This window comes from Bombina bombina, chromosome 6 (assembly GCF_027579735.1).
Source record: "Bombina bombina isolate aBomBom1 chromosome 6, aBomBom1.pri, whole genome shotgun sequence".
NCBI lineage: Eukaryota > Metazoa > Chordata > Amphibia > Anura > Bombinatoridae > Bombina > Bombina bombina.
In genome coordinates this window covers 911569064-911595507 of record NC_069504.1, presented here as the reverse complement: position 1 = coordinate 911595507, position 26444 = coordinate 911569064, and the positions used below count along the sequence as shown (strand labels likewise).

At 37.7% G+C, this 26444-nt stretch overlaps 1 protein-coding gene across 1 annotated transcript in view; it reads left to right on the top strand.

Annotated features, from left to right (window-relative positions):
- SLC23A1 (solute carrier family 23 member 1) overlaps positions 1-26444 on the top strand; it is a 604245-nt gene that overhangs the window by 505398 nt on the left and 72403 nt on the right. The window contains exon 14 of the mRNA XM_053718546.1: positions 24632-24727. Within this exon, the coding sequence (XP_053574521.1) occupies positions 24632-24727 (96 nt within the window). The remainder of the gene's footprint in view (positions 1-24631; positions 24728-26444) is intronic.

Here is a 26444-nt window from a genome sequence, read left to right as displayed (position 1 = left end):
ATTAGAGTAGGTTAAACAAAAGGGATATCTGTATTAGGGTCCAAATAAACACATTAATGGCCAGGGCATTGAAATAAGAGATAGGCATATGTAATATTTAAACCTCATAATATACCCAAAACATTTCAAACTGCCCTATACGGTATTGAACTACGATGGTAAAGAGAATACAGTTAATGTTAGGAGAGGGAAAGGAAATCATAAAACATAACTCTGTCGAGATTAGTCCCTTCAAGTCCATATAGTAAGACTGTCATTTAACTCCTTTAATTAAGTTGGGATCAGTCATCTTAGTGAATATGGGTGGCATGTAAAAAGTTAGTAAAGTTATAGTGCTTAACAAATCTGACGCCAGTTGATAAAGAACAGGGTCCTTTTACTGCATAGGACTCATCTAGCGCCCTGCTTCACATACATTAAACAGATAAACCTTTTTAGCCATGGTTTATATCAGTTCAAATCAGAACAATAGAATGATCAATCACAGTGCCTTGTATAATTTTACATAGATTTGACATGGAACATATATAAAGAAAAATAAAAATAATAAATATAAAGGAGTCTGAAATATCCAAGTGCCGATAGTGACACGGAGTTAGGACTGTAGCATAGCCTGATTCCTCCAGCTTATGGTAATACACTTTAGGCATCAGACCTCTCATCGTCATATGTACAAACCGCAAAAAAAAATGGGCTGGGAACATTTTGAACAAACAGGCTAACCAACTCCAGTCTTTGTAGAAGTGAGGACTTGTGTTGGAACTGTTGGTTTTAGGAAAAAACAGCAAAGCCGCTTCTGCAGGCTGAGGCTTTTCTTTGTGTTGAACCACCGGAGTACTTCAGGAGCATGTTGTCTCTTAACCAAGACCGCTGGGGTGGTTAGCAAAGTCGGGAGCCTTCGTAGGGGTTGAGCTTTGCATCAGGGTTCAGGTCAGTTCCTCTGGTATTCCTGGTATCCATCTCACTTGACTGATCTCGAGGGTTCCACAAGGTCGACAACCAGGTCACTCCAAGAATCATTGGAGATAGGTATTAATCTTTGGGGTCTAAAATCACTATCGCTCATGTCATATTCATTGTAAGATCTTTCCGAGAACTGTTCATGAGAGTATGCAGTAGTGTGTAGGAACGCAAACTCCAGAGTCTTATTAAATGCAGCTTGATAGCCATCTAAAAGGTCGCTTATCTCTCTGATAATTGTGGTGGCAAACTCCATGTGTTAGGTTTATGCAGTGAGTTTGTAAAGATGATTTTGAGATTTTGCTTCGTAACCCAGTTTTCCTGGGGTGGGGGGGTGTAAAGGCAGCAGCCCCAGCTACTCAGATGGTCGGCCTCATAATATATGGCAATCACTTTGTGGCTTAACTGAAGAGCATCGGCAGTCAGCGATCTCGAAGTGGATCCTCAAGCACCCCAAATCTCTTCAGGGAATTGCAGAGTGCATGCACACTTTTAGAGGAATATTTTGAAAAAATAACTCTTAGAAATTAGAAAGTCAGGAGCTCCACATAGATGCATCCTGTTGCTTCAGCTATAGGCTCCGCCCCCCCATCCAAGACCATGCAATTTTAAACAAATTTCTAATTTACATCTATTATCTAATTTGATTTGTTCTCTTGCTATCCAGTATTGAAAAAGGCGTCAGAAGCAGCAGCAGTGGAGGGTATCTGCACGCATCCAAATATATTTATATATATATATATATTATATATTTAAAACAAAGTGTATGGATATATGTATATATAGATAGAGAGATAGATATATATATAGATAGATAGAGAGATATAGATATATATATATATGTATATATATTTATTTTAGTTTATATTCTATATATATATATAGCATATATATATATATTATATATATATATTATATATATATATATATATAATATCATATCAGTCTTATGTAACTATTCTAGACACTAGAGTCGAAAAAATATTAGTTGCATCCGTCTAGGTTTTTTTTCACATAGAACTTTGTCTTACCTTAGTGCTATTCACTAGGCATCCATGCAGGAGTACTAGATGGCTGCCTCCACACTGACAATGTGAGTGAGTCAATAAATTGACACTCTGGTTGCCCGGCATGCAGCTAGATGCATCATAGTCCCACTCACACAGGACTCCCAGACAGCCCTGATTCTCCACCTGGCCCCCCCGGGTAGCGTGCCAATATTGCCAGCGGCGCGCCTGAAAAGGGACTTGCCTCTCTGTAAAAGCCCACGCTCACTGTACTGCGTCTGCACCAGGCTTTTAGAATTTAAAATAAATAATAATAATATTATGATGTGTACTGCGATGGGGGGCGGGACAGACACCAGCAGCAGAGGTAGCAGAAACAGCAGCATCAGCAGTCACCAGCTCGGCAAGTAAAATGTACTCACAAGCAACTCACTACTTGTCTAGCTGCTGCAACTGACTGCTGAAAGTTCTTCATGTCTACTGCTGGGCGATGCCTATGACTTCTGAATTCTGGGGATGGATGGGTCCCCTTGTGTGACAGGCATGGATGATATTCACGCAGCATTCTGCTATAGCCTGGCTGTGTGTGTCTCTGATCCTCCAGCACAAGGCCTGAGCTGGAAGATCAGAGTCGCACATAGCCAGGCTATAGTGCGAGGCTGAGTGTGCTGCACCCGCCGAGAGCCAGCTCTGTCCAGTGCCCACACTCGCACTCCTCATCCAGGTAGCAGCCTTGCAAGGTGGGACTGTGGATCATGATGTAGCCATGGAAATGTGCCTGCAGCAGAGCAGCATCCCATGAAGAAAGAAAAAAAAAGTACCTCCCGGGCCCGGTCACAGTTGCAACCTCTGCATCCCTGTTAGTTCAGTCACTGTCTTCTATCTTGTGACCTGGACCTGCTTCATTAAATTGCCTGTTTTGACCCCCAGCCCAACCCCCTTTACCACAGTCACCCCTTTAAACCTGATTCCTTTTCTCTACTTGATATCTTAAATATACTCAGCCAACTACTTCCAGTGGGCTAATTTTTGATAGTCAGCCACTAATATCCTGTTAAAGCATCATAGAAATCAAAACTTTCATGATTCAGATAGTGCCTATGATTTTAACACACTTTCCAATTTACTTCTATTTTCATTACCTATTGCTATTGGTTTCTTGGTTGAAACTTAGCCCCTTTCCATGAGGGCGTACTGGTGTAGACATAAACATTCTCTAGAGCCTACTCCAGTATGTTCTAATGGAAAAGAGTTAAAGGGACAGTCTACACCAGAATATGTATTGCTTTAAAAGATCGATAATCTCTTTATTACCCATTCCCTAGTTTTGCATAACCAACACAGTTATATTAATACACTTTTTACCTCTGTGATTATCTTGTATCTAAACCTCTGCAAACTGCCCCTTATTCAGTTTTTTTGACAGACTTTGCATTTTAGCTAATCAGTGCTGGCTCCTGGCTCCTAGGAACTCCAAGTGCATGAGCACAGTTATCTATATGAAACACAACTAACACCCTCTATTGGTGAAAAAACTGTCAAAATGCCTTGAACTAAGAGGCAACTTTCAAGGGCTTAGAAAATTAGCATATGAAACCTCCTAGATTTAGATTTCAACGTAAGAATACAAGAGAACAAAGCAAAATTGGTGATAGAAGTAAATTGGAAAATTGTTTAAAATTACATGCCCTATCTGAATAATGAAAGTTTGTTTTGGACTAGACTGTCCCTTTAAGTTTCAACAACTAGACCAAGAGCTAAATTTGGTAACAGACATAAAACTGAAACATTTTTAAAATTGTATTCTCTATCTGAATCATAAAAAAGTTTAATTTTTACTTTTGTTTCCATATTTAGATCTGGATGTATAGCTTATAACTTTCTCTCAAAAACCTCTGTCCCCATATTTTGGGAAACATTTCTCTAGGTTCTTAAAAATCTTTGATGTCAATCACAATCTATCGGCTACAGATTCCCAAAAATGAATTGGGAAGCCAAGTTTCTTAAGTGATCACAATGCAATATTGTATCAACATTTAAAAACCCGCCCCCGTGAAGGCATTTTTTAAACAGAAAAGACTCACAAAAAGGACTTTTTGAGTCTTAATTGCCTGTTTTCTAAATAGGAGTTGGAACTTGGTCTCCCAAAAACTGTCACATTCACACCTCTTAAGGTTACAGCAAAGTTTTATTCATGGAACCCCTTTGTTCAATCATCAAGGAAAATACTCATTTACATGTGTGACATTCAACTATTGTCATCACAAGACACAATGCCAAATATATCTTGGTGGGATAGGCAGACTTTTATAGACACTTATTAACCGTGTAATCTGGAACGAGCATTTGTAACCGTAAGTTCAATAACAGATGCACTGTCATGAACGAGTTTGAACTTAGCTGCAGCTCATCCCCTTTAAAAACACGATCATGATTGCTCAATCTCATGTAAGGGTCTATTAGAAAGAACCTAAGCAGCAACAAAGCGGGTCAAGATTTACATTTTTAAATAAGTGAAAATCCTGTAAAAAAATATATATGTATTTTAAGTGTTTTACATAGAAACTCACAATCCGATTTTGTGTATAGTTTATGCTAAAATGGAAGTGGGCCTTTAACAAACACTAGAATAAATCTAGCAAAACAAAGAAAAGTGCACAGTCTGCCCATACCAGCAACCTAACAGATGCATTAGATGGGTTAGCAGTGGTGCAAATGGAAACGGATTACAATGGGTAACTATGAAATCCTGGATTTTTTCGATCTCTCTGTAAAAACCTGATGTTAAACCCTTTTGCTACCAGAAATTTCAAAGGAAAACGTATCCAAGTACAGAAGAATTTTTAGCATTTATGCTATCACTCTATAAACAGAAATATAACCTTTATTTGGAATTACCAATGAAAACTATATATACTTTTAAAGGAAACAACCTAATGTATTATTCTAGGCCCATTATGATATATTTGATGCCACTATTTACAATATGTATACACAATTACTGCAGTCATAAGACATGGTTGTAATAGTTACTCTGGGATCACCTTTTTTCAGAAATAGGCTGCTAATTTCAGCTGTCCAGGACATTTCTGAAAATCACAGTAGTGAAAGGGTTAATCAGATTTTTTAAGATTAATGTTTGCGCTAGTGTAGGGATTACCTTCTCACCTGACACCTCCCACCCCCTGATCCCTCCCAAATGGTTCTCTTCCCTCCACACCCAACTGGTCACCACCATCATAGGCACTGGCACACAGTCTGCCAGTATGCAGTTTAGGGATTTTTTTGTGTTTAGTATTTAAGTAGTTTATTTTTATTTTCTGCAGTGTAAGTTTCTTTTCTCGGGAGTAGGTTGAATCACTGCTGGGTGAAGTTGATTATTTTAAAAGTTGTTATATTTTAAACTAAAAAGATGTGAAGAGCATAGGCATGTAAAGTATTCCTAACTCACTTCAGGTTTAGCTCAGTTTGTCTAATGGAGTGTTGGGTTAGCGTGCGAGAGATAGCTGTTCGTTGTTTCTAGCATGCCCCATAGACTATTGGGAGAAGATGCGCTGTTGGGGTATCCGAAGTCTTAAAGTTAGCGCGCTTAAGTCTTTCGCTCTTGCGCTACATGCTAAATTTTAACTTTCAACTTGTATTACTCATGCTAATGCAGCTGCGATAATTTTTTACTTTGAGCGCAGTTAGAACGCAAGTGGAAAAAAATAGCATGCATCTTGTAATCTTGCTCAATATGAGCAAAATAGATTGAAACTAAGGTTAAAATATATTTTCATTACACCTGACCAATATTTCCAGTGTGTGTCTTTTTTCTTTTCTTTTATATCCTTTTTGAAAGAAAGTGTGTTTTTAAAAAATGATATAACAACTTAAAACGTGTACAATTCAACTATAGTTGTCAGGTTAAAAGTGGAAAAGTAACACTTTACTTTATAAATCCTGTACAGACATCAATAGAAACCCTGATGAACAAAGATCAGGCACATAGAAAAAATCTCCCCAGGGAAAAGGATTTCATTATAAAGTATTCTGACTCTTGTAATATGATCAGTCATCAACGTAAACTAAAAATAACTGATTCATTGTATATCTATAGTAGCACAATGTTAACTGTGATTATAGTATTATATTGAATAGGGAGTGGATCTTTTATCTTAAGCATTAGCACCAAATATTATTTCTTAAAACAATGAGAACTAATCCAGCATTCATACATTTTGACAAAGGAACAGTTATTAAAGTGGTAATCTTTACATGTTTTAAAATATGATATTTTACATGGACTTTAATTGATCACTTCTAAAACAGATAAACTGTAATGTACTTTTTAATCTAGCTTTGCCATTGTAATACCCTGTGCTCTGGCCGTTCACTTCAAAACTCTTTTTTTTGTTGAGCTAACAGTTTGAACTGTTGTTCAATCTCTAGCTACAGAAAAAAAGTGCCATAAGGCTAGAGCACCAATTGGATAACAGTTTTAAACCATTAGCTCAACAAAAAAAATGAGTTTTTAAGTGGGCAGCAAGAGTGTGCGGTATTAGAATGGCATTGCTAGATTAAAAAGTAAATTACAGCGAATCTTCATTACAGTGATCAATTAAATTCCATCTAAACTATTGCTTAGATTCCAGACCTGATTTTATAACATGTAAAGTTTACCATCACTTTAATTTAATTAATATCATATTTTTATATATTTTGTTAGGCTGTATTTATGATGCTTCAAAAATACCCCCAAAAAAGTTTTAGATCCCATGCCTGTAAACAAAAATTATGCTAATATTTAGATTGTAATGATTATGGCTAAGAATTATAATAAAGAGACATAAAAATGCAAAAAGCAAAACCTGTAATATGTTGGAGTGTTTTATTATTGCACTATGCAATTAGGTTAAACACATAGGGCTAGATTACAAGTGCTTTTGCTAGAGCACTAACTGCGCTAGAAGTAAACCATTTGCAATCGTCGGGTTGCGCTGGTATTATGAGTTGAAAGTAAAAAGTTATTACTCCAGCGCTAACCCGACAAGCGCAAAAAGCCAAACTTACACTATCGCATGCGCGGTAACCTTTTCCCCCTACTCGCGCGCTATCCCGATCACTATAAACCCCTACTCTAATAACCCCTAAACCGCCACATAGCTCACCACAAAGTCCACACTACACTATTAATCCCTAAACCACCAGCCCCCCAATGCAAAGTAAAACACTACACTATTGACCCCTAAACTGCCAGCCCCCAACGCAAAGTAAAACACTACACTACTAACTCCTAAACTGCCAGAAATAGCCCACTAACATCTAATATATATACTGTATATTATGTTTTTCTTCACAATGAAACTGTGACAAGAGGGCGGAACAAATCTTAATGAATTCTGCTATTCTCGAGTGGTAATGTATCAAGTATCACAAATGGCTTTTGCTCTATTATTGGGCGTCTCATGTTTTAAAGTGCTTGAAAGTCTTATTTTCCACGTTGGCATATTTTTGCACTTCTCATGTTTGGTTGAAAATCATATCCATTTCTGCTTTTCCCTTTCCGTAAATTAGTTCTAGATAACATTATGAGAGATCATGTAAGGCCGTTGTTTGAATGAAGCCTAACTTGCTTTGATGCTGTTAGTTTACTTTTCTATTAAAATAAAAGTAAAATATATATATTTTTCCTAATAAACTAGCAATATCAATGCATAATATGCATGCAAATATCTATTTCCTCTCATTTTGAGTAATTTTATACTCATAATTTTTCTCTACAATCATAAATGAGCATTGTGACATCCATATTTTAAGTTCTGATCATGTTTAAAACAAAAAAAATGTGTTTATTGACACGAGAACTGTGCATTTGCAAAATAGCTTGAAAAATGCCATGAAAACAGCCAAGATATCACCAGAACAGTCTAAAATGTGTTTTTAAGATGTTAATCTTGTTGAATTTGAAATGCAGGTGTTGATATGTCTCTATTGAACTGTCCCTCTTGCCAAGAAATCCAGCTAAGTGGTTTATCTCTAGGTTTTCAAATTACTTGTATGATTTTGAATCTGATGGATACGAATAGACTCCACTATATGCAAATAAGAAACAGACAACAGGACTCATGTAAATCTTTGGCTTGAGTCAGGGTATTTAATCTAAAACATAAAATGAACATAATAGGCAAATGCAATACACTTATATCAGCATTCATTCTTTCTCTGCAATATTCAGAAGTTAAAATAAATAAACACGTGTTTTTTATCTGCCTCGGGTGTGGCTGTGATAAACATGGAGGTGTAGTTAGAGTGAGAAAAGTGTGTGTAGAAAACTGTTTTCTTCCCCTTTTATTATGGATATATGGTTTGAACACCAGGAGTCTTCAGTTTTTCTTACTATATAACAGACAGTAATAAAAATAAGCTTATACATTTAAGGATAGATTACAAGTGGAGCGCTAATTTATTTAGTTTGCCCGTTTGCGGGCGTGGAATAAATAACCAGCCATTACAAGTGGCAGGTTATTGCTACCATGAGCTTGCGGTAGCAATAAGCGCTCAGAAAATTAACCAGAGATCAGATCTCTGGTTAATTTGATAAATGTGCCCAAATGCCCCCAAAATACAGTGTAGTGTAATTTGTTAAAAAAGGAAAATCATAGCATTTTTATTTTTTGAAAAAATAACTGCACTAGGCAGTATTTTGGGCGTAAAGTTTGCAGGGGTGGGGTGTTACAAAAAAAAAGGCACTGAGAAGTGCCTTTACATTGCGGTCTATGGGAACTGTGTGTTCCCAGTAAATATATATGTACAGTAAATGCTTATATACATATATATGTATGTGTTAATATGTGTGTATATACACATATTAACACATAAATATATATGCATATAATCTCATATATTTAATATTACTGCCATCGCTGCACTACTTACCCTCTTTGCTGCGTTTAGGTTCTGTGCCATCTCTGATAGCATCAGATCGAGGCTTCCATTGGAGCATATGGAAGTTCGCTTTCATGATCGCAAGACTTCCCAGCAATGCAAATGCAAGCTCGTGTTCGCATTGCTGTCAATTTGTTATACCAGTGCACATTAGCAGTGTCTTAAATTAAAAACAGGTGGACGTGGCCTAAGAGGATACGTGTGTGGTCTTACACGGCATATGGAAACAAGCGGTTTGATTGATAACACAATAGATACACAATAACAATATCAGCATTAAATGTAATTTATTGTAGCACGTTCATAGTGCAATAGAAATGGCACAATATGTTATATGCAAGTAATAGCTAATAGCTGACAGAATTATCAAGATAACAATTTTTACTGAATAGAGATATACTGAAGAGATATTACTACATAGTTTAAACGCTTGTGACTTATCCCCTTACCATACATCTGCTAATAAGTAGTCATAACAATATTGAATACAACACCATATATAAGGTTATATGTAACAAGATATAGGAGGAATTAATACCTCATCCTCATGATTGATCTGATTGGTGGTATGCAACATATGTATATATGAAAATATATGTATGACTCATTAGCAATTTACACTTGTTGTGCAGTGCTGTGTGTATCTGATTTTGTGTGAAACTTTTATCTAGTTAGAAATCGGCTGACTTTGTTCATCAAAGCAGTACGCAGGTAGGAGGTCGCCTTTGAGCGCATAGTGTGCCTGCATTCTGATATGGATATGAATAAGATTGAACAAGTTTCTGAATGATACTGTGAGATACAGGTAACCGGTACACCTATTCCCTATACCAATCACATATAGCTATATAGCTGATAACCCACACTACCTTCAGGCTCACATGGCCCTCATGTTTTTAATTTAAGACACTGCTGATGGAATATTGATTTATAAGAAGTTTTGAAGTGCACATAGCCAACTCTAAGATTCCAGATTGGTGTCTGAATCACTGTATTGTCTATTCACATATATGTTTAATAAAGTGTAAAAGTTTTAACCCCATATATAGTTGATAAGTTAGTGTCTAATTCTACACTTGGCTTGAATGCCACAAATCCTCGATAGTTCCCTAATCTCCCAATATAAGGTATATATAAGCGACAGCAAACACTTTGGCCTCTATTTATCACACTATTTTCAAAAAGAGGACTTCTCCATAGATCATGAGATGCCGGAATTTAAAATTGCACCATCACCTCAACTCAACCTCACCCCATGCTCTCGAACTACTAATTGCACAAGCTATGAGTAGTAAAAAAGACAATTTGCAAGAAAATTGTGGGTTTTCCAAATTGCCGTGAACATTAAAAAAGTATAATCCAGACTTCAGAAGCCAGGCCCTGCCACATTCTATTCAGTTATTGCTGAATCAAGGTAGTAGCAAATGTATATCTGTTCACAACATTGTGAAGAGATCTTTTGCAATGTACTTTTTAATAGCTAAAAAATATACGGCTAGATTACGAGTTGTGCGTTAGGCTTAAAAAGCAGTGTTGGCCGGTCCCAACGCTGCTTTTTAACACCCGCTAGTATTACGAGTCTTGAAGGTACAGGTGTACCGCTCACTTTTTTGGCCAGACTTGGAAATACCGCAAATCCACTTACGTAAATTGCGTATCCTATTTTTTTAATGGGACTTGCATAGCGCCGGTATTACGAGTCTGCCAAAAAGTGAGCGGTAGACCCTCTCGTGTCAACACTGGTACCGCATTTTAAAGTCAGTAGTTAAGAGTTTTACACTACAACGCCGTAGCATAAAACTCTTAAAGTGCTAAAAAGTACACTAACACCCATAAACTACCTATTAACCCCTAAACCGCAAACACTAAAATTTTTAACCTCTAATCTGCCGAATCAGACATCGCCGCCACTATAATAAATATATTAACCCCCAAACCGCCGCACTCCCGCATCACAAACATTAGTTAAATATTATTAACCCCTAATCTGCCGGCCCTAACATCGACGCCACCTACCTACATTTATTAACCCCTAATCTGCCGCCCCCAACGTCATCGCCACTATATTAAAGTTATTAACCCCTAAACCTAAGTCTAACCCTAACCCTAACACCCCCTAACTTAAATATAATTTAAATAAATATAAATAAAATTACTATTATTAATTACATTATTCCTATTTAAAATTAAATATTTACCTATAAAATAAACCCTAAGCTAGCTACAATATAACTAATAGTTACATTGTATCTATCTTAGGGTTTATTTTTATTTTACAGGCAAGTTTGTATTTATTTTAACTAGGTACAATAGTTATTAAATAGTTATTAACTATTTAATAACTACCTAGTTAAAATAAATAAAAAAGTACCTGTAAAATAAAACCTAACCTAAGTTACAATTACACCTACAATTAAATTATTTCCCTAAATTAAATACATTTAAATACAATTAAATTAAATTATCTAAAGTACAAAAAAACAAAACACTAAATTACAGAAAAAAATAAACAAATTACTAGATTTTTAAACTAATGACACCTAATCTAATCCCCCTAACAAAATAAAAAAAGCCCCCCTAAAATAAAAAAAAGCCCTACCCTACACTAAATTACAAATAGCCCTTAAAAGGGCCTTTTGCTGGGCATTGCCCCAAAGTAATCAGCTCTTTTACCTGTAAAAAAAATTACAAATCCCCCAATATTAAAACCCACCACCCACACAACCAACCCTACTCTAAAACCCACCCAACACCCCCTTAAAAAAACCTAACACTAACCCCTTGAAGATCACCTTACCAGGAGAAGTCTTCATCCAACCGGGCCGAAGTACTCAACGAAGCCGGGAGAAGTCTTCATCCAAGCCGGGCGAAGTGGTCCTCCAGACGGGCAGAAGTCTTCATCCAGATGGCATCTTCTATCTTCATCCATCTGGCACGGAGCGGGTCCATCTTCAAGACATCCGACGCGGAGCATCCTCTTCAATCGACGGCTAACACAGAATGAAGGTACCTTTAAGTGATGTCATCCAAGATGGCGTCCCTTCAATTCCGATTGGCTGATAGAATTCTGATAGAGTTATTGATTGTTCATGTTAACTGGAAATGTTTTTCCCCCCCCCCCCGCTGCCCCCCCCCCTCCCTGAAATCACATGTACAGGTACTAGCTAACCCGAGAGTCCACTCTAATTGCACTGACCACATGATGTAAGTCTTTTTTTATGAAACCATTACTATGTGAACTGAATTGTTGTCATATCATGTACACTGTTTTCCCTTCTTGTTATCATTGAACTGGGTCCTGCTACCCAGACAAAGGGTTCTGTTATCGTTATCGTTGTTGTTGTTATTGATTGTTCCTGTTACTGGGAATGCTCTGGTTCCCCCCCTCCCCCCCCTCCCAGCTGGTTCCTCCCCCCCCAGCTACCCCCCTCCTCTCCCTCCCACCTCTCCCCCCCCCCCTCTCTCCCCTTTTACAAAAATTTCTGTAACCACCTGGATGGGTGTTAGCTGCTGCGAGAATCTGGTTAAATTGCACTGACCACATGATGTAAGTCTCTTTCTGTGAAGCCACTGCTGTGTAAACTGAATTGTTGCCATATCATGAACCCTGTTTTCTTTTTGCTGTGGCCCACCCATTTTGGTCATCAATAAATAAAGATATTTAAAAAAAACCAAAATAAAAACCTAACACTAACCCCTCGAAGATCACCTTACCGGGAGAAGTCTTCATTCAACCGGGCCGAAGTCCTCAACAAAGCCGGGAGAAGTCTTCATCCAAGCCGGGCGAAGTGGTCCTCCAGACTGGCAGAAGTCTTCATCCAGATGGCATTTTCTATCTTCATCTATCCGGCGCGGAGCAGGTCCATCTTCAAGACATCCAATGCAGAGCATCCTCTTCAATTGATGGCTAACACAGAATGAAGGTACCTTTAAGTGACGTCATCCAAGATGGCGTCCCTTCAATTCCTTAATCGGAATTAAGGTAGAAAAAATCCTATTGGCTGATGCAATCAGCCAATAGGATTGAAGTTCAATCCTATTGGCTGATCCAATCAGCCAATAGAATGTAAGCTCAATCCTATTGGCTGATTGGATCAGCCAATAGGATTAAACTTCAATTCTATTGGCTGATTGCATCAGCCAATAGGATTTTTTCTACCTTAATTCTGATTGGCTGGTACCTTCATTCTGTGTTAGCCATCAATTGAAGAGGATGCTCTGCATTGGATGTCTTGAAGATGGACCTGCTCCGCGCCGGATAGATGAAGATAGAAAATGCCATCTGGATGAAGAATTCTGCCAGTCTGGAGGACCACTTCACCCGGCTTGGATGAAGACTTCTCCCGGCTTTGTTGAGGACTTCGGCCCGGTTGGATGAAGACTTCTCCCGGTAAGGTGATCTTCGAGGGGTTAGTGTTAGGTTTTTATTTTGGTTATTTTTTAATATCTTTATTTATTGATGACCAAAATGGGTGGGCCACAGCAAAAAGAAAACAGGGTTCATGATATGGCAACAATTCAGTTTACACAGCAGTGGCTTCACAGAAAGAGACTTACATCATGTGGTCAGTGCAATTTAACCAGATTCTCGCAGCAGCTAACACCCATCCAGGTGGTTACAGAAATTTTTGTAAAAGGGGAGAGAGGGGTGGGAGGGAGAGGAGGGGGGTAGCTAGGGGGCGGAGGACCCAGCTGGGAGGGGGGGGATGGGGGGGGGACCAGAGCATTCCCAGTAACAGGAACAATCAATAACAACAACGATAACAGAACCCTTTGTCTGGGTAGCAGGACCCAGTTCAATGATAACAAGAAGGGAAAACAGTGTACATGATATGACAACAATTCAGTTCACATAGTAATGGTTTGTAAAAACCCGTAATACCAGCGCTGTCTGTAAGTGAGCGGTGAGCATGAACTACTCGTTAGCACCGCACAGCCTCTAACGCAAAACTCATAATCTTGGTGATACTTTGCACAAATAAAGAAACTTTGTTTATTTTAGTTTTTTTGTTTTTTGATTGATTTCAAATAAAAATACAGGCATTCAAAACATGTTGTACATATACATAAAAGAAAATGTCAGATTGTGATTAAAATAGAGATAAGAAATATAAAAAATATATATAAAAAGAGTAAAATAAACTGAAAAAAATATTATAAAACATTGAGGTATGTAACAGTTTTACATTCAGTACAGGCTCATATACTGTATGTATCTGATATTTTAAAATAATAAGAACTCGTTAAAGAATCAGAAAAAAAAAATATTGATCCCAACAGGTAAAATAAATGCTGCATTTAAGCACAAATAGAAAAATACTAAACTTTCTTCCTAGGACTTGTGTTTTCCACAATCAGCGTATTAATTCCTCACAGGAGATAAAGGCCTAAAATATATCCATTGTTAAGGCATTCAGATCTATCTGGTAGTGAGATAGTTAAAATTTTGATTTGACTAAAGAGAACATTTTATTTGAGCTCAAGTCTTTGCATTAAGACTTCTGAGCAGTAGTTATTAACATTTAAAAGGATGCACATTTAAATTCTATATACTATTAGTTAAATTACCCTAAGCTTTTAGCATTGATGTGCTTTGATTACTATACCAATTACTTTTTGAATTCACTTAGACAAGGTAATTAATCTCAAACTTTTATCAAGTTTTTTTTAAAAATTTTAATAATTTTTATTGAGGGTTGAGAAATGCGTACAGATATAGGTTCAATGAATAGATAGATAAATTATACAATCAATCAGCATTTTCCATGACAATACAAAAAAATCCAAGTGAATAATCTCAGCTAGTACATGGAAATATGAAATATAGTCATACAGTTAACTACCTAAATAGTACCTTAAAGGGACATGAAACCCAAATTTTTTCTTTCATGATTTAGAAAGAGCATACAATTATAAACAACTTTCTAATTTACTTCTATTATCTAATTTGCTTCATTCTCTTGACATTCTTTGCTGAAAAGCATATCTAGATATGCTTAGTAGCTGCTGATTGGTAGCTGCACATAGATGCCTCCTGTGATTGGTTCACCATGTGCATTGCTATTTCTTCATTAAAGTATATCTAAAGAATGAAGCAAATTAGGTAATAAAAGTAAATTGGAATGTTGTTTAAAATTGTATTCTCTACCTTAATCATGAAAGAAAATGTTTGGGTATAGTGTCCCTTTAAATATAAACCAAAAGGACTCGTCCCTGAGCCCTCATTTTATACTTTTAGTTAGTTTGAGTATATGCAGTGTTGTGGGGAACCATTTTGTTAACCGTGGTAGACTGCCACATTGGGCACAATATAACACGAAAGTGACTCCCAAAGAATAGGGATTGTATCGTAAAGGGCATATAGGGTTGTCTACACATTAAGTAGGGTTTTAGGTGTGAAAAATGAGAGATGTTTCTGCAGAAGATTCTCCAAATCTATACATTCAGGCTTTAGGGGGTTGTATTAATAAAGAGCTCTGTGCATGTGCTAGTCTTTAGACAATTACTTATAGTCTATAGCATAGGAAGTCTCAGGATGTGGGACTAAGGACGTGCCACCCCGGCCGCAGGTGACACATCGACAGTAAGTAATGGTCTCAAGTATACATAAAATTGTGCACACGAGTCTCTAAATAGAGCTCAGAACTTCTTTCCTATGTGTAGCTTGAGCTCAAAATATATCTCTGCACTTACGAAGAGCGACTGTAGCCAATAATTCTGTCTATCTCTTGTGGGAGTTAGCTGTGATCTTTACTGGCATCACTACCAGCAGAATATGTGCTTATCTATATATAAAAAGAACCTGAGGTTGGCAGTATATTTACTTAGTGTCCACCTATAGGTATAACTATGAATAAATGAAATAAGTAAAACATCAAACACTTCTAGTAACTTAAGAAAGACATTATCTACATGAGAATAACCGTATACATATACACATTAATCATGAGGTATATATTGTGTCAATTTAGTAGAGCTCAGTATAAGCTATATTTAAAACTATATTAGATATACTAGAGCCTGCTGGGTGTGGGCAACACAGAGGGGGAAATTAAATAGTGGAGTAACAGAAGCCCAAGATGGAGACATTAAATGTGTGGTTAGAAACTTACGCCTAGATTTAGAGTTTTGCGGCCAAAGGGGTGCGTTAGCTACGCGTGTTTTTTTTCCCCCGCACCTTTTAAACAACGCTGGTATTTAGAGTTGTCTGAAGGGCTGCGTTAGGAGCGTACAGGGATATTTACCGCCACTGCAACTCTCAATACCAGCGTTGCTTACGGATGCGGCCAGCTTCAAAAACATGCTCGTGCACGATTCCCCCATAGGAAACAATGGGGCAGTTTGAGCTGAAAAAAAACCTAACACCTGCAAAAAAGCAGCGTTCAGCTCCTAACGCAGCCCCATTGTTTCCTATGGGGAAACACTCTCTAAGTCTGCACCTAAAACCCTAACATGTACCCCGAGTCTAAACACCCCTAGCCTTACACTTATTAACCCCTAATCTGCCGCCCCCGCTATCGCTGACCCCTGCATATTATTTTTAACCCCTAATCTGCCACTCCGTACACCGCCGCAACCTACATTATCCCTATGTACCCCTAATCTGCTGCCCCTAACACCGCCGACCCCTATATTATATTTATTAACCCTTAATCTGCCGCCCCCAACGTCGCCGCCACCTACCTACAATTATTAACCCCTAATCTGCCGACCGGACCTCACCGCTACTCTAATAAATGTATTAACCCCTAAAGCTAACCCTAACACCCCCCTAAATTAAATATAATTTTATTCTAACGAAATAAAATAATTCTTATCAAATAAATTAATCCTATTTAAATCTAAATACTTACCTGTAAAATAAACCCTAATATAGCTACAATATAACCAATAATTATATTGTAGCTATTTTAGGATTAATATTTATTTTACAGGCAACTTTGTATTTATTTTAAACCGGTACAATAGCTATTAAATAGTTAATAACTATTTAATAGTTACCTAGTTAAAATAATTACAAAATTAACTGTAAAATAAATCCTAACCTAAGTTACAATTAAACCTAACACTACACTATCAATAAATTAATTAAATAAACTACCTACAATTATCTACAATTAAATCAACTAAACTAAATTACCAAAAAAACAAACACTAAATTACAAAAACAAACACTAAATTACAAAAAATAAAAAAAGATTACAAGAATTTTGAACTAATTACACCTACTCTAAACCCCCTAAAAAAATAACAAAGCCTCCCAAAATAATAAAATGCCCTACCCTATTCTAAAATAAAAAAATTAAAGCTCTTTTACCTTACCAGCCCTTAAAAGGGCCTTTTGCGGGGCATGCCCCAAAGAAAACAGCTCTTTTGCATTTAAATAAACATACAATACCCCCCCCAACATTACAACCCACCACCCACATACCCCTAATCTAACCCAAACCCCCCTTAAAAAACGTAACACTAAGCCCCTGAAGATCTTCCTACCTTGTCTTCACCACGCCGGGTATCACCGATCCATCCAGAAGAGGGTCCGAAGTCTTCATCCTATCCAGCAAGAAGAGGTCCAGAAGAGGCTCCGAAGTCTTCATCCTATCTGGCAAGAAGAGGAGATCCGGACCGGCAAACATCTTCATCCAAGCAGCATCTTCTAACTTCTTCCATCCGGCGCGGAGTGGGATCATCTTGAAGCAGCCGACGCGGATCCATCCTCTACTAATGACGTCCTGAGTCTGAATGAAGGTTCCTTTAAATGACGTCATCTATTGGCTGATCGGAACAGCCAATAGAATGCAAGCTCAATCTGATTGGCTGATTGGATCAGCCAATCGAATTGAACTTGAATCTGATTGGCTGATTCAATCAGCCAATCAGATTTTTCATACCTTAATTCCGATTGGCTGATAGAATCCTATCAGCCAATCGGTATTCGAGGGATGCCATCTTGGATGACGTCATTTAAAGGAACCTTCATTCGGACTTAGGACATCGTTAGAAGAGGATGATTCCGCGTCGGCTGCTTCAAGATGGTCCCACTCCGCGCAGGATGGAAGAAGATAGAAGATGCCGCTTGGATGAAGATGTTTGCCGGTCCGGATCTCCTCTTCTTGCAGGATAGGATGAAGAGTTCGGAGCCTCTTCTGGACCTCTTCTTGCCGGATAGGATGAAGACTTCTGACCCTCTTCTGGACGGATCGGTGATACCCGGCGTGGTGAAGACAAGGTAGGAAGATCTTCAGGGGCTTAGTGTTAGGTTTTTAAGGGGGGTTTGGGTTAGATTAGGGGTATGTGGGTGGTGGGTTGTAATGTTGGGGGGGGCATTGTATGTTTATTTAAATGCAAAAGAGCTGTTTTCTTTGGGGCATGCCCCGCAAAAGGCCCTTTTAAGGGCTGGTAAGGTAAAAGAGCTTTAAAAATTTTATTTTAGAATAGGGTAGGGCATTTTTTTTATTTTGGGGGGCTTTGTTATTTTTTTAGGGGGCTTAGAGTAGGTTTAATTAGTTTAAAATTCTTGTAATCTTTTTTTATTTTTTGTAATTTAGTGTTTGTTTTTTTTGTAATTTAGTGTTTGTTTTTTTTGGTAATTTAGTTTAGTTGATTTAATTGTAGATAATTGTAGGTAGTTTATTAAATTAATTTATTGATAGTGTAGTGTTAGGTTTAATTGTAACTTAGGTTAGGATTTATTTTACAGGTAATTTTGTAATTATTTTAACTAGGTAACTATTAAATAGTTATTAACTATTTAATAGCTATTCTACCTGGTTAAAATAAATACAAAGTTGCCTGTAAAATAAATATTAATCCTAAAATAGCTACAATATAATTATTATTTATATTGTAGCTATATTAGGGTTTATTTTACAGGTAAGTATTTAGATTTAAATAGGATTAATTTATTTAATAAGATTTATTTTATTTCGTTAGATTTAAATTATATTTAATTTAGGGGGGTGTTAGGGTTAGGGTTAGACTTAGCTTTAGGGGTTAATACATTTATTATAGTAGCAGCGAGGTCCGGTCAGCAGATTAGGGGTTAATAATTGCAGGTAGGTAGCGGCGACGTTGGGGGGGCAGATTAGGGGGTAATAAATATTATGTAGGGGTCGGCGATGTTAGGGGCAGCAGATTCGGGGTACATAGGGATAATGTAGGTTTCGGCGTTGTGCGGTCGGCAGATTAGGGGTTAAAAAATTTAATAGAGTGGCGGCGATGTGTGGGGGGCCTCGGTTTAGGGGTGAATAGGTAGTTTATGGGTGTTAGTGTACTTTAGAGCACAGTAGCTAAGAGCTTTATGAACCGGCGTTAGCCCAGAAAGCTCTTAACTCCTGGCTTTTTTCTGCGGCTGGAGTCTTGTCGTTAGATTTCTAACGCTCACTTCAGCCAAGACTCTAAATACCGGCGTTAGAAAGATCCCATTGAAAAGATAGGATACGCAATTGACGTAAGGGGATCTGCGGTATGGAAAAGTCGCGGCTGGAAAGTGAGCGTTAGACCCTTACCTACAAGACTCTAAATACCAGCGGTAGACCAAAACCAGCGTTAGGACCCCCTAATGCTGCTTTTGACGGCTAATGCAGAACTCTAAATCTAGGCGTTATATATATTTGACACTTAGCAGGAATATGGTGTTTGAGCAATTGTGTTATAGGGGTTTGTTTGGCAAATTATGAATACTTTTAGTCACAGTCCTCAGAACTATAGTAGTTTGGTAGCAATATAACTAGTGTGCAAACATCAACTATGTGTCAGATATGCTATCTTCATGAAGTTAATGTTCCATTAGACTGATTTTACTTCCTGTGGCTTTGGGAACACAGTATGTGGAGAGCAGCTTTTCTCCTTAGCTGAAACAGATGTGAACGTTAGTTGGGGTTTGATAACTGCCCTCTCCTCTGGGCCAGCATGGCACTATATGAAAAGCAAGGCAGTCCCGGTTTTCCTGTCATTATTACCCCACACAATGACGATCGGTTCTTGGTGTTCTAAGGCATGCGAAAGGGGGATGTATTGTCCGTGGATCAAATCCCGCTGACCCCTGGGAGGCTAGTTTATTCATGGGAGTGTGAGGCGGACTGTATGTTCCATATGCTAAGAAACTGTGTTTTATGTCCCTTTAACCACGTCAGTCCATTAATAAGTTCTTCTGCCTGTTTTGTTTAACATGTTTATTGGTGATGTTGGAAGTGGGCTCCACAGGAAAGTGTACTTGTTCGCTGATGATACAAACATTTGTAACAGAGTTGATGTTCCAGGAGGAGTGGATCAAAAGAGCAGTGATATTAAAAAGCTGGAGGACTAGGCAAATGAATGGGATCTAAAATTGAATATTGCCAAGAGCAAATTTATGCATATAGGATCAAAAAACCCAAAGGCCAAATACTATTACAAGTGTCCCACTCGATACCCCCTACATATGTAGCTAAATGGGAAAAAGACTTAGAAGTCGCCCCGGACCCATCAGATTGAAATATCATCTTTCACCAGATGACAAAAGCTTCATCATCGATTTCGGTGTTGGAAATGAATATCAAACTGCTAAGCAGGTGGTACTACACACCAGTTCGATTACACCACCTATTCCCCAACACGACCACCATGTGCTGGAGAGGCTGTGGAGAGTCGGCCACTTTTGCACATATTTGGTGGACTTGCCCGACAGTATCATCCTTCTGGTGCTCCCTCAGACCAGAGATTGAAAAAGCTATGGGTGCACCACTTCCGTTTACACCATGGGTTTTTCTTTTCAACAAATTCCCCAAAATTTCATGCAAACTAAAACAAACACTCCTCACAATCATGATCAACTCTGCAAAAAGACTAATCCCGCTTAATTGGAAAAAATCAGACCTGCCATCCCCAGCAGTCTGGAAATCCAAGGTGACACATTATCTCCAGTTAGAGAAATATCATTATACCAGCACCAGGCGAGTAGAAGAATTCCATAATATATTATTTCTTTGGGAGGAATATATTAACAGCCAATAGCAACCCACCCCCTTGCCCAACCCTATCAATTGACCATAAGAATGCAATCTCGCATGCAATATCCCTACACTTAGACTCTAAAAATACTCACAACACAGGGTTAACTTATGATAGTCAGAAGGAGGTCATAGACATTCCCACAATGGTCTTTTTCATCACTAACGTATCCATTGTATACTTTTATTTTTGAGCATCAGCTGATTGGTACCTGCTGCCTAACCCAGTAATAATAATCAACCTCGAGTCCTACTGTTATAAACCTAATTGTCTAATTGTAACTGATAATTATCTATTGTAACATCTGATGTTAATTTAAAAGTTTTTCTAATGCTTTTCTATGTATATTTTGGAATTATCTCAATAAAAGAATTTAAACTTAAAAACAAAACCAAAAAAAAAACCCCCAAAGGCCAATTATAGTCTCAATGGTACAATACTTACTGTAAGTAAAGAGGAATGGGACTTGGGAATTATTATTTCAGATTATTTAAAATTTGGTAGACAATGCAGCAGTGCAGTCTGTAAGGCCATTCAAATACTTAGTTGCAAAGGGAGAAGTATTAGTACCAGAAATAGCAAGGTTCTTATGCCACTTTACAGATTGCTAGTTAGGCCTCATCTGGAATTTTGTGTACAGTTCTGGAGACTAAAGGGCCTATTTATTAATGTGCGAGCGCACATTATACAATGTAGCGTATATCATGTCTGCCGCACATACGCTGTCAGCATTTATCATTACCCAAGCAGTTCTTGTGAACTGCTTGTGCTTTGCCGCCCCCTGCAGATTTGCCGCTAGCATGGGGGGTGACAATGAGCCCGATCGTATAGGATCGGGCTTTTTGATGTCCGCGGCCTCAGAGCAGGTGGACAAGTTATGGAGCAGCGTTCTTTACACCACTGCTGTTACCAGCGAGCCTGAAGGCTCGCGCAGAGACAGGGGCATCGAGCTCCATTCGGAGCTTGATAATTCGGCCCCTAAATCTCAAGAAAGATTATAAATAAATTAGAAACTGTCCAAAGAAGGGCTACTAAAATGATACGCAGTCTAAAATATAAAACATACCAAGAAAAACTCTATAATATGTATAGTTTAGAGGAAAGAAGGGAAAGGGGCAACATGTTAGAAACCTTCAAATATATGCCACAAAAAAAAAGAAATACCAAAACAAGGGGGTCACAATCTTAAGTTAGAGGGTAGCAGAGTCAGGAAAAATGTGAGGAAGCAGAAAGGGTTGTGGATTCATGGTATAAACTTATAAATTGGTGGTAAACACAGGGATAATAAAATAATTTAAAAATGCTTGGATATGCATAAGGCTATCATAGGAAACCTGTAAGTTGTAATATGAATAGACTTGATGGGTCTCTTGGTTCTTATTTACCATCAAATTCTATCGCCTAGATTTAGAGTTTTGTCGGTAAAGACCCGAGGTGCTAACTCGGCTTTTTTTTCCAGCGCACCCTTAAGACAACGCTGGTATTTAGAGTTGTCTGAATGGCTGCGTTAGCCTCAGAAAAGTGAGCGTTGAGCAAAATTTAGTTCCACTTCAACCCTCAATACCAGCGTTGCCTATGGTAGCGGTAAGCTGGAAAAACGTGCTTGTGCACGTGAGCTGGCTGAGAAAAAACCTAACACCTGCAAAAAAGCAGTGTTCAGCTCCTAACGCAGCCCCATTGTTTCCTATCGGGAAACACTCTCTAAGTCTACACCTAACACCCTAACATGAACCCCGAGTCTAAGCACCCCTAACCTTACACTTATTAACCCCTAATCTGCTGCCCCCGCTATCACTGACACCTACATTATATTATTAACCCCTAGTCTGCCGCTCCGGACACCGCTGCAACCTACATTATCCCTATGAACCCCTAATCGACTGCCCCTAACATCGCCGACACCTACATTATATTTATTAACCCCTAATCTGCCCCCCCCTAACGTCGCCGCCACCTACCTACACTTATTAACCCCTAATCTGCCGACCGGACCTCGCCGCCACTATAATAAATGTATTAACCCCTAAATCGCCATACTCCCGCCTCGCAAACACTATAATAAATTTTATTAACCCCTAATCTGCCCCACCTAACATTGCCGCCACCTAGCTACAAATATTAACCCCTAATCTGCCTCCCCCACCGTCGCCGCTTCTATAATAAAGTTATTAACCCCTAAACCTAAATCTAACCCTAACCCTAACACCCCCCCTAACTTAAATATAATTTAAATCAATCTAAATAAATTTACTATAATTAAATAAATGATTCCTATAAAATAAACCCTAATATAGCTACAATATAACTATTAGTTACATTGTAGCTATTTTTGGATTTATATTTATTTTACAGACAACTTTGTATTTATTTTAACTAGGTACAATAGCTATTATATAGTTAATAACTATTTAATAGCTACCTAGTTAAAATAATTACAAAATTACCTGTAAAATAAATCCTAACCTAAGTTACAAATACACCTAACACTACACTATCAATAAATTAATTAAATATATTAACTACAATTATCTAAACTAAAATACAATTAAATAAACTAATCTATAATACAAAAAAACAAACACTAAATTACAGAAAATAAAAAAATTACAAGAAGTTTAAACTAATTATACCTAATCTAAGCCCCCTAATAAAATAAAAAAGCCCCCCAAAATAATAAAATGCCCTACCCTATTCTAAATTACAAAGTAATCAGCTCTTTTACCAGCCCTTAAAAGGGCCTTTTTGCGGGGCATTGCCCCAAAGTAATCAGCTCTTTTACCTGTAAATAAAAATACAACCCCCCAACATTAAAACCCACCACCACATACCCCTACTCAAACCCCCCTTATATAAACCTAACACTAACACCCTGAAGATCTCCCTACCTTGAGTTGTCTTCACCCAGCCGAGCCAAATTCTTCATCCAAGTGGAGCAACAATAGGTCCTCCATCCAGTAGAAGTCTTCATCCAAGCGGGGCAAGAAGAGGTCCTCCATCGGGTAGAAGTCTTCATCTAAGTGGGGCAAGAAGAGGTCCTCCATCCGGTAGAAGTCTTCATCCAAGCGGGGTCTTCTGTCTTCATCCATCCGGAGCGGAGCCATCTTCCATACAGCCAACGCGGAGCCATCCTCTTCAACCGACGGACTAACGACAAATGATGGTTCCTTTAAGGGACGTCATCCAAGATGGCGTCCCTCGAATTCCGATTGGCTGATAGGATTCTATCAGCCAATCGGAATTAAGGTAAGAAAAATCTGTTTGGCTGATTCAATCAGCCAATCAGATTGAAGTTCAATCCGATTGGCTGATCCAATCAGCCAATCGGATTGACCTTGCATTCTATTGGCTGATCGGAACAGCCAATAGAATGCGAGGTCAATAAATTTCCACTAAATAGAATTGTGTGAATTAGTTATTTTGCCTGTAGCATAAAACTATGGCAAGCATGGCATTTTAAAACAAGTCTTGGGGGTCAGAGGAACACATGCCAAGATATGTAAATCCAAATGGCTAAAACAGCTGAGTCTATAAGAATCTGAGACTTTAAACTTAGCATATTAATTGCGATAACTTGTATTGACCATCTGATATCTTGCTTCTGAAATACTATACATGATCCTAAAAGAACTTCACTTTATTATTTTCTGGTCTTCTATTCCTTTAGTTCAGATATCTATATAAATGCTGAAACATCGCTGTCATTTATTGAAATATGAGCTTAATAAATTGTATTATATATTTCACAGGTGTGATTGAATTGGATCAAATACTTACTGTGCTGCTAACTACCGAAATGTTTGTGGGTGGCTGTATTGCATTTTTTCTGGACAACACCATGCCAGGTATTTTTATTTATTTTGTTTATATATATTTTCTTTGCTAATAGTGCCTGCCAAAATATAAGATTCTAAAAATGTACGAAACCGTCTAGATAATAAAATGTTTTAGCTGTGTTTTGGGAAAATATAATGAGAGCCCATGTCAAAAGGAATAGATATGATAGATAATATAAATATGTGGTTTTTAAACTTCTTGAGAATGTTACACAGATCATGTTTCTATGACAACCATTCATATGCAAAATAAAGAAACTTAATCAGTCCAACAAGCGGCAAGCAACAGAGGCACTTGCCTTGGGCACAAAAAAGAAGGGGGCGCAGACAACACTACCTGAAAATATAGAAGAATCTAGTAAAAGTCTGAAGGATTTGCATTTTAAGTCATTGCTTCATATCAAATAACCATGCATACTGATAATATATTAAATGGGATTTTAAAACATTTTGGGTATAGTTTTCAAATTTTATCTAGAGTACAAAAATATATTTTCGCTACAAGGTCTTTTATTCTCGTTTTGTTTGATCTAAAGTAACCTCTGATTGCAAAGCAATGATTTATAACTGAAAAGCGTTATTTATCATACATTTTGTAGTTAATAGCTGGGTTTGTGATAGGGACTTTCTCTATCTCAGCTACATCTGCAATATGTGAAACATCATTTTCTGTGTGTTATCATTTTGTCAATATTACAGATCATGCTGACAAAATATGTGCAAGAATCATAGAGAAAACAGCTTTGGCATCTTGTCTTTGCAGGTGTTTGCATAATTATGTTCCTTTCAGCAAAATCTATACATGAAAACCTTGATTGATTTAAATTATTCACCACTGTGGTGAATCAATTTGCAGTAACCCTTAAAAGTCACCAGCTACACTCTGATTAGGTCTCATTAATCTTTATTATTACAGTTTATTTATGAGTTGCATAGTATTGCATAGCAGAATGCCACCAAGCTGTATAACCATGCCCCCCCCCCCCCCCCCCCCCCGCCAGCCAATCGATTTGAGCTCACTATGTGAAAACATTCCATGCATCTTAGGTGATGTATGACTTCATGTTCTATGTTATTCCATATACTTAGTTGCCATTTGAATTAGTTAACTTGTGAGTTAGGTAATTCATATTTTTGTGTTTGATTATGACAGGGTGAATAGTGCACAAAAATACATTTTAATTAGTTAATCCTCAATTAATTATTAAGTCAATACAGGGGAACTTTTATTCAAATTGTGCTTCTCTGTGTCATTTTTATGAGAAGGCTTTTGTTTTTACATCGTCTTTTTTTTTTTTTTTTTTTTTTTTACACAATTGAATCTGTTTTTGGGGATTTACTGTTTCATGTTATGGGGCCTTTATATATCATCATTTCTGTTTGTTTGCTACCAACATTTTTAGGTAGTTCTGACTGGCTGTGCTTTGGTGGGTTTTTTTGGACTTTGCATCTACCATCCAGTTTTGCTCCTACTGTTCAAAAAGTGTTTAAACATTACTTGGACTCTTATCACTCTTTTGGATCATGACGTACTCCCTCTCTGCTATTTCCCTTGTGGCTTTGGCTTGTCTGAAGACACACTTTTTCTTCTCCTTTTGTACCTACAAAGACTATTATACACAGGACAGTGTCAACTGTAGGTTATATTCAAGGCTTCACTCATAGGGCTCGATTTATCAAGCCATGTCAGACAGAAGTGTACATATGTGCCTATCTGCCCCAGCTC